At 29.7% G+C, this 9907-nt stretch overlaps 1 protein-coding gene across 1 annotated transcript in view; it reads left to right on the top strand.

Annotated features, from left to right (window-relative positions):
• LOC106470493 (E3 ubiquitin-protein ligase rnf213-alpha-like) overlaps positions 1-9907 on the top strand; it is a gene marked incomplete at its 3' end in the record, with an annotated part of 77819 nt that overhangs the window by 37029 nt on the left and 30883 nt on the right. The window contains exons 11-13 of the mRNA XM_022399108.1: positions 4844-4999; positions 5398-5629; positions 8829-9174. Of these exons, the coding sequence (XP_022254816.1) occupies positions 4844-4999; positions 5398-5629; positions 8829-9174 (734 nt within the window). The remainder of the gene's footprint in view (positions 1-4843; positions 5000-5397; positions 5630-8828; positions 9175-9907) is intronic.

Below are 9907 nucleotides of genomic sequence, written 5' to 3'. Positions count from 1 at the left end.
GGTTTTGGATGTTGTTTACTTGCCATGTACAGTCCATTGTGCCCTAGCTGCACCTAGGGGCAAATCCTTTTCATTTTACCCACTTTTATAATTTCTGGGATTGAGTCTCACAAATATTGCTTGGTTCCGATTACTTTCTGGTCATATTTCTCTCCAATTTGTATGTTCTCCTTTGTTTTCTGCCCATACATGCAACATTTTTCTACGATGGGCAAAGAGTATACCTAGTTCAGAAGTTGTGCAGTTCTCCACATCAGATCTTAGAATCTGACAGTTTCATCTTAGGGAGTGTCCTTAGGATGCTTTTGAAGGATGCTTCTTTTTTTTCCCTTGCACCGGTCTCTCCACCTATTCAATGTGGGATTCTAGTTATTTATGTGAGAGTAGGTAATGTACTGTATCGGAAGTTATAATGTTCCTACACTGAAAATATATTCCCGATAGGTACCTCCTTTCACATTTTCCGCCCTTCCTCCCCACTGAAAACTGGTGCTTCCATCTTCTGCCAAAACTTGAAGTGATAGTTTGGTAGAATTGGGATCAGTGAATTCCAATGGACAGGAGATAGAAGGATTCTGACATGTGTAAAAAATGTGTTTGTATATAGGGGCAGTATTGAACAAGAATAGCTATTTATGTGAGAGGAGGTACGTCCTTATCTAAAATACATTTTCAGTATAGGAAAATTATAATGTTCTTCTAACTATAGCAAAATTCTCAGCTTCTAGTCTTGCTCTATGTATTCTTTTAGGCATCTTGTGGTGAATACCACATGTTCCTTGGAAAGGTTTGGACAATGTTTTTAGAAAGTCTTATAAAATAGAAAATATCAAACAATTAACCAAACTCTGACAGAACCTGTGATGGATGGAATACTGTTGACATAGTTGATAATGCCTCTGTCTCTAGGTTTACATCTGATGCTAGTTATATTATGGAAGTTAGCATATTGAATTATTTTACCCAGCTGAAATGCCATAGATTTTCAAATTTGGCTTGCATCATTATATATAAAGCCATGGAGGAAAATGTTTCAGCACATGTTCTCTGGAAGTAAAATTGTTAATTATTAAGTGTGTTTATATGTGTTTCTTTAGGGTAACCCCATGGTAGAAATCTCAGCTGAAAGAACAAATCAGGAAACTGAAGTCAATAATTTTATTGTCTGATGAAAGCTGTTTAAACTTTCAACCTAGACTGTATATATAAATTATCTGTGAATGAAACAAAACTCTTAACCCAGACTATGTATGGCCTGTACAATGAGTGTCAGTTATCAGTGAATGACCCAAAACTCTGACCCTGGACTGTGTATGACAGTTATAAATGAATGTATCAAAACTCTAAGCCTATATTGTGCACCAGTCATTAGCAAATTATCCAAAACTCTCAACCTAGATTGTGCATCAATTAACAGTGGGTATACTAAACACAAAATGGTGGTTCTATAAACTGCTACAGGTAGATACTTCAAATTAAATCAATAGATACCGCACTATGCCCAATATTGGAAGCTCTGGCCTTCATATAATGCTTTTAAAATAGGTGACTGCATCTGATTGAAATATTATCTAGTATTTATTGGATTTTCAAAGCTGCCGTTACTAGGAGGGAAGAATTCAGTAAAATTACAGAAATAGAGATTGTTTCAATGAAGTTTTGCCCACACATTCAAGTTTTATAATTGGTTTAAAATTTGCATGTACAGGCTTAATTCAGAATGTATTTCTTTTTCATCAGCATTGTACATTTATATAAACAAATAAATTGTATTCATGGATTGCCTTAAGGTAGTTCTTCAGACTTCATTACACTGATGTCAATATTTAAAACAGGTTTAAAATATCTTTTTTTTTTACATGTACTTGCAGGTGTGTGAAAAAGTGTGAAAACTGTTTCTTTACCATTGCAAAATTAAATCACACCATTTCTAAACCATTTTCAGGTAGACAAATCAGTGCTTCTCTTTCTGTCTCAAGACCAGAAAAAACAATCTTGTGATTTTAGGAAGTAATTTATAAAGCATGAGGAAATGAAATGCTTTCTTGTTTAGACTACTAAAAATGTATATCAATAACAAGAATTCCTATTTTGTTTGTACCTAACACATGGACTAAAAAGGACAATCTGGTCCTTAGTAAACTTAAATCAATCTGTCATTGTTAAGGAAATTATCAATTCACAATTTAAACTCTTGTAAAAGTGATGGCCTTCACTACTATCTGCTGATGGCAACTCATTCCATAAGTCAGTCATCCTTTTATAAAAATAAAACAGTCATAATTGGAATCTTTTCTGTCTTTTACAAATCTTTTATTTGTGTCTTCTCATCCCATTGTCTTCAGAATGTAACACAAAGAAATAAGAGGCCTTTATTCTCTTGATGCTCTGGGTAATTTTGTAAATTTCATTAAGGTCACCCCTTATGCTTCTTTTTTGCAGGAGAAAATTAATTAAAATATCTGTAAAATAATCCTGCCATTCTTGGAATCATCCTAGTAATTCTCCTTCTGATCCCTTCCCAGTAAGTCACTATGTAGGATTTTTAGCAGATTAAAGTGCTGAAGATGTTAGTCATAAAAAAGTGAGGAACAGCCTAATTCCGAAGTTCACAATGTAATGTTGGGCATTTATTGTTGCTTTATTTTCAAGTATTTGTGAGAAAGATGAATTACATATTCACTATGAGAAACTTGCTAGTCAGAAGTAGTGGAGGCCAGCACCTTACAAGAAATTAAAAGTTAGAAAGTCAGTTAAATTATTTTAGGACATTGTTTATTTTGTGCATGTTTTTAAAAGTTATAGTATGGAAACTGATGGTTACTTTGTGGTTACAGGGTTGGTTATGTATGGAAAGAGTTAAAGATTAAATCTTTTTTGGTTTAATGGCTTTTCTTGTTTTTTATTTTGTTATAAAAAAATGTATATTCATTCTTAATTATTTTGCTGAAGCAGTTACTTATTTCTAATTGTATGAAGAAAAAAATGCATAAAATTATAGATTTAGGATTATTTCGTATTTGTGGTTCTTACATATTATCATAATTTTCCCTGAACAAGCCACAAAAGGACATGCAAATAGCAGAATAATAACATTCAAGCTTGAACATAATCTGTAGTTTCAGCTTCTCTTTTATTGAATATTTTAATGTGAAATAAAGAACATAAAACTTATCAGAATTACTGACCAGGATTTATTAATGAACTCCTCAACTTAAGAATAAATTATTATGAAAGAGGTCAAATACACAATATTAAGAGTTTAGGTGTAAATACATAAAAAAAGTACAAATAATTCTTATAAATCTTGTGTTATTGTTTTTATGGTATTCATATCATTGCATATAAAAGGTTTATTCAGTAATGATTACTTGTATTATTTTGGTTAACTTTTTTTTTCTATTGAGCTTCCACTAGAAATTTGTTCATATTGTGAAAGAGAATGTGTGTGTGTGTGTGTGTGTGCTGTGTATATATATATGTCACATGAAAAACATTTATTTTCTAGGAAATGGGTGAATATTGACTTATCTGACAAGATCAACTTTTGTTACTGTTCATATAACCTTGGTTTTTAGTCATTTTACAGTTTCATAACTTAATGTGTATTTTTCTTTATAATAAAAAAATGATAATGTATAAAAGTTCTAACTTATGATGAAAGGACTTTATAGAACTGTTCTGTGTTGTGATTAAAGTTTTTTGTGGAACTTTCTCCTTTATAATGAAAAGCTTATGAAGAATTGTTCTGCTTAATAATAAATGTATTTTATTGATCTGTTCTGTGTTATGATGAACGTTTTTGTTGAACAATTCTATCTTATAATGAAAGGCTTTTGAATAATTTTTCTACCCTAGAATTAAAGGCTTGTGAAGAAATGTTTTACCTTGTGATTAAAGGATTATGTAGAACTGGTCTACCTTGTTATGAAAAGCTGGAGTAGAACTATTCTATCTTGTGATTAAAGGATTCTGTAGAACTGGTCTACCATGTGATTAAAGGATTCTGTAGAACTGGTCTACCATGTGATTAAAAGATTGTGTAGATCTGGTCTACCTTGTAATTAAAGGATTGTGTAGAACTGGTCTACCATGTGATTAAAAGATGTTGTAGAACTGGTCTACTTTGTGATTAAAGGATTGTGTAGAATTGGTCTACCTTGTGATTAAAGGACTCTATAGAACTGGTCTACCATGTGATTAAAAGATTGTGTAGATCTGGTCTACCTTGTAATTAAAGGATTTTGTAGAACTGTTTTACCTTGTAATTAAAGGATTTTGTAGAACTGTTGTACCTTGTGATGAATGGATTTTGTAGAATTGGTTTACCTTATGATGAGTCTTAAGTAGAACTGTTCTGTCTAAACTTTTCTACCTTCATATTAGAAATGATTGAGCTTTTTCATTGTAAAGTTGATGCACTTGACAGCTAAGTCCCTAGTATCATTTTTTTTTAAGTCTGTTAAGTCCTTCATGAAAGTCTTGTGAACCATAGTACGGATAGCTAGTAATGATATGTGCTACATGGAATTACATGCTGATTTATAGGAAATCATTCACATGCCTGCTGAAGTCAGCAAATATTTCCATTATCAGTCTTACAGATTTTTTTGTGAATGTGTTTTTCTCTATGAATATATAGAAAGAACAAGAATGTATATATAAGAATTTATGAGAATTTCATTATATCAGGAGCTCATCAGCAAATATTTTTTTAACTAATTTTTTGAAGAGTTTTTAAAAGATTGATGTTTTAGAGCTGTAATAAGCTTAATACACATTCTCTTTTTTATGTTTATTTGAAACGTTTGTTTAGTTTTCAAAAACTTTGTTTTTAACATAGCTTACCACAAGAATATTCAAGATGATTTTAAGTACCCCACTGTCGTGGAGCTCTCAGACATTATGAAAAGAAGATCTGATGAGAAAACACAAGTTGATAAAATCATCACTTGCTTTAAAGAGTTTCGAAACCTTTACTCTTTAGCTTCTAACTCAAGTAAGAATATTAACAAACATTTTGGAAATAATATTGATCTACATAGATAACATTCCTTTAGTGAAACTACCAGGCTCAAATACTGTTGTTACAGCTTGTAATAAGGGCTGTGTGATTTCTTGTTGGAGATGAACAAGAACTTACACAAAGATAATCAGAATCTTTTTGGTAGAAAGGTTTTAAATAATATTTTGAGAGATGTATAAAAGTTAGCAGGAGTAGTATATTTCTTTTCAATATATTCAGTTTTCTAGATTTGTTTGGTTTTGCTAAGTTCATTTTTACTTTGCAAGAATGCCTTAAGAACATTTTGTAAACCTAATCTTGTTTCTCAGAACATGAAAGTGTGTATTTTATTTACTGAAACTTTTTCTTAATGATACATTTTTGTTTTTCAGTGGATATCAGTCGTTTGGACAAGATAATATCTATGAATTACTCTGAATTTCCACTCTGTGACATTTTATCTTTAAATCAATCATCATCAACACATCCTTGTGCAATGTTTGAATTTGATGCATTTAGTTTCAGTTGGAATGAAATAAGTCGCATGTTTGAATTTGTAGAGTTATTAAATAATGGGAGAGTAATTCAACATATGTTTCATCAAAGAGCAGCCAAATTTGAAAAGGTGAGTGCTAATCCTTTTTAATGAATATTGAGTATCCATTATGTATGGGCTGAATCATGATCTAGTGGTTAGCATAAAAGACTGTGAATTTGAGGATTTATGGCTCATCTCTTATTGGTACAAAAACATGCTTTGCATTTTGGGTCTGTGGGTGCATTATAAGAGCAATGGTGAAATCCAACTATTTGTTAGACCACCCACTATCCAAGCTAAGGGATTGACTCTCACTCTTATAACACACGCAAAACTTAAAGAGCAGGAACTATTTGTAGTATCACATGGATTAAAACCTGTCTCTATAACTCTTAAATCCAGAGACCACAAGACCAACCTCATTGTTTATAAACTGTTCACAGTTACCTAAGAGAGTAAGATAATTTTATCTTACTAACATTCAATATTAATCTTTGATACCTTCTATTAACAAATATAAAAGTTGTAAAATTCCTTTATAAACTTTCTTTTTTATCTTAATCTTCATTATATTCTGGTTTGCAGTGTGACAAAATTATTCCTTCATTTCATGTCTTTAAGCTAAAGGTCAATTTTTTAGGTAAGGGGTTATATGAAGCCAATATCCTCTTTAGAACTATTACTTTTACAGGGAAGTCTGGTAGATTCGGCTAGATAACATTTTTTTTTATTTGATGCTTTGTTTAACATTGGAAATCCTTATTTAACACAGTATCTTATGCAGGATATGGAATATGTTTGAACAGTGGTATTATCACTTTTGTCATAAGTATGAATTCTGAAACATAGAAGGTTTAGTGGTGAGGTATTTTCGAAATAAGATGGAAAACTTAGTTTTACTCCTGCATATTATTCTCTTTGTAAATACAGTTTGAAATTCTAGAAATTTGTTTGGATTCAAACTGTAATGTTAAAGGAATGCATGTCAGAAAATATAATGAATAGAAAAAAGAAAATATTAGTTACAAAACACTTTGTAGGTGGTAAATAAACACTAAGCTAAGTAAAATGACATAGAGAGAAAGAAATGATAAAACTTTCCTTGCTGACTCTTTTATCAAGGAAAGAAACTTAAATTAATATGTTTAGTTTAAAAGAGGAAATTATGCATTGTTTGAATGAACAATTTTATATTAATAAATTGGACAAATACAAGTTTAAGGAATGAGCAAATTAGCTACAATATGCATGTATTTCATTATGCAAATTTCAGAAACATCAGTGGGAAAACATTTTGAAGAATACAGAAATGTTTCCTTATACATATCATTTATACATATTTATTTCGTTTATATTCTAAGAGTATAGAAGTTGTACTTAAAGGGTTAAGTAGTATGGATATGAATTATTTCAGTTGTTTTAGGATGGGCAATTTATGTAGTTCAGCATAGATACTCATAAATGTGTCACTGGCTAAAGTATTAAGGGGTGATTATTTAAATTGATTTTGCCCTAATTTTACAGTTTACTTTCTATTCATTTCAGTTCGTATAATGAAATTCTTTTGATATGTTGTGTACAAAAAAGTATTCATTCTAATATAACATACTGTATATAATGAGCATTGTTACTTTTGCACAAATTTTACTAAATTTGATAAGAGTATTGGAACATTTTTTAGTTCAACATGGATAATAGGTGTTAAATTTTAAAAACGATTTAATTTTTTTTTCATTTGTCGTATTTATTTGAGTCATAGCGAGGTCATTATTGTTGGTTTCACTTGTACATCAACAGGTTTAATGCACGCTTCTTGCTTGAAAAGATTCAGACAGTAAAACTTTGTATGAAAGTATTCGTAGTTGTGCAATACTTTTATACTAAAGTTATATAAGAGCCACTTTTTGTACCCGGTATCATTTATGTAATTTGCTTGCTCTTTGTTTAAGTAAAGCACTCTCTATAATGCTTGCATGATCGTTGTTGGTTTTTGAGAAAGCTCCAAAGATGTTCTTAGAATTATCAGTATAGAATTGTGATGCACTGATGAATGTATTGATGTATTCTAAAGATAGCCTAATCAATAAAGCACATATATTACACATATTCTTACTTAGTGTGATCGAATGGTTCACCAACTATTCAAACTGTTAGGTCTGTTCTTGGCACTATTTTTTATAAGCTGTGCGGCAAGATATACATATTAAAATGGAGCATAAAATACAAATGTTATTGTAATTTTTAATAACTTTCTCCCTATAAAATTTTATTTGTAAAGTGTAATTAAATCAAGCTCTCATTACATTGTTTAATTATTTTCTGGTTATATTAAAGATTGCTTTATGTATATATATTATTTATTTTGTGCATATAAAGAATGCATCACTGGCTTGTGTTTTTATTATCTCTGCCTACTTCTTACTTTAACATGAAAGAAATGCTTTTATAATATGTATACCACAATATAGGACACCAGTGCAAAAAGCATCTTAAAAATCCAAAATACTTATCTTAAAAATATATACATCCTCTCTAAGCATTTCTTGGCTTGCACTTAAATACTATGTTAACAAAATCTACTAAATCTCCCTAATTATTGAAAATGTATATATGGTAATTTGAGCTTCTAAAAACTGCTAGCATTAGATACAGTTAACACTTTAACTCAGTTAGTTGAGCATTTGCTTTGTTGAGAGGTGCTGGGTTCAATTCTGTTTGAAGAGGACACATAAAAATAGGATCATCATATACACTCATGTTTTCACAATGTACTTATTTCAAGTTTTACTTCTTTAAATAAATATGTTTATATTGTGTCATTTTTCCAATTTTACAGAATTTATTATTTTGTAACTACTTTTATTATAAAAGGTTAAAATGAAAATATCTATTGTTTTTGAATTATTTATAACAAAGCTTGTTAGTTATATTTTCAAATATTTCCTGTTTTAAGCTGTGTTTTTATTTATTTCTTTTAGTTGAATGGCCAAAAGTAGTTATTGTTATAAAAATACTTGAGCTGATTTGTCTGGTTCAAATAATTTCACATTTTATTGCTCTTTTAAAAATACTCAACAATGATGAAAAAGTTAGTCTAATATTTGCATTTTTAAAATTTACAAAATATGTATTGCTATAATAGCTTGTCATTCCCAACATTATTTGTGAGATTAAATACCATGTTTAAAAAAGCAATAACCAGCTTTTAGTAATATTACCTTACTTGAAAAACTCCAATTCTTACTGTCATAAGTGATGAGTTATATTCATTGTTTTTCTTTTAATAGATGAAGTAATGACAATTGACAGTTTTCTTAATACATTTTTTGGTTGTTTGGAGATGGAATGGAAAGGCTTCTGTAAAGAACTTGAAATGGGAACATTAAAAATAGGTAAAGCAGAAGAATTGCTACATTTTTTGAGGGAAAATGATGAAGAACTTGAAAAAGAATTAGTGAAAATATGGGAACAGAATAAATTGAGAAGTGAAGTAATGATTGAAAGGCAAACCCAAATCTTGCAACTATTTAAAATTCGTCAGAAAGCAAAAGCTGTCCGAGTTGCAGAAAAGTTGAGACAAATGCTAGGAATTGAAGAGAAGTTTGAAAGTTTTCAGTTCATAATTGACTCAGTGAGTATAATTACTGGGATATATATATATATATATTTAACTTTATCTTGATGAACTTGTGAAATGTGACATCATTTTCTTATTCTTGGAATAATGTTATGGTCATTTTAAAACAAAAATAATTTAATTTTAAAGTATATATATAAATAGTAAAGATGTTTGCACTATCTTTCCTTAGGTTTACAATGCAGTGTATAAGATCAATATATATTTTATGTAGATGTAAAAACCAAATTATTGGGAATTTTATTCTCAAATATTCTTAAAATTACTGGTGGGGGTCATAGGTCACACAGAGATTTTAAATGCATCTTTCTAAACTATTTATGTATCAGATAGATTGCTTGTGAGTTCAAGAATATGTTGATTACAAGGGTCCCTAATGACATGAGACATGTAGATACAAATGTAAATTTAAAAAAATCATAAATATTGCAGTTACTCCCACTAATGAGTACTGCATTTTTTGTAAATTTTATATAGAAAATGAATGAATTAACCCAATTTGTTTTATTAGTCTTATTTATGTTGAATGTTATAATGTGCAAGCAAATATAATCATTCAACATGATGCAATGTGTGTGGACCCTATCAGTAATGAATAGTATAAAGGCATGTCTAAATTGTAGGTTAATTTTGTATCTTCAAGTTTCATAGTTTCTGGAAAACAGTTAAAACATTTAAAATAGCAACTATGTTTTTTATTTTTATATATTTTATTTTGGTAATCATG

Source organism: Limulus polyphemus, unplaced genomic scaffold, assembly GCF_000517525.1.
Source record: "Limulus polyphemus unplaced genomic scaffold, Limulus_polyphemus-2.1.2 Scaffold4039, whole genome shotgun sequence".
NCBI classification, from domain to species: domain Eukaryota; kingdom Metazoa; phylum Arthropoda; class Merostomata; order Xiphosura; family Limulidae; genus Limulus; species Limulus polyphemus.
Note: the sequence above shows the minus strand (reverse complement) of the source record. Positions and strands in the feature narration are given on the sequence as shown.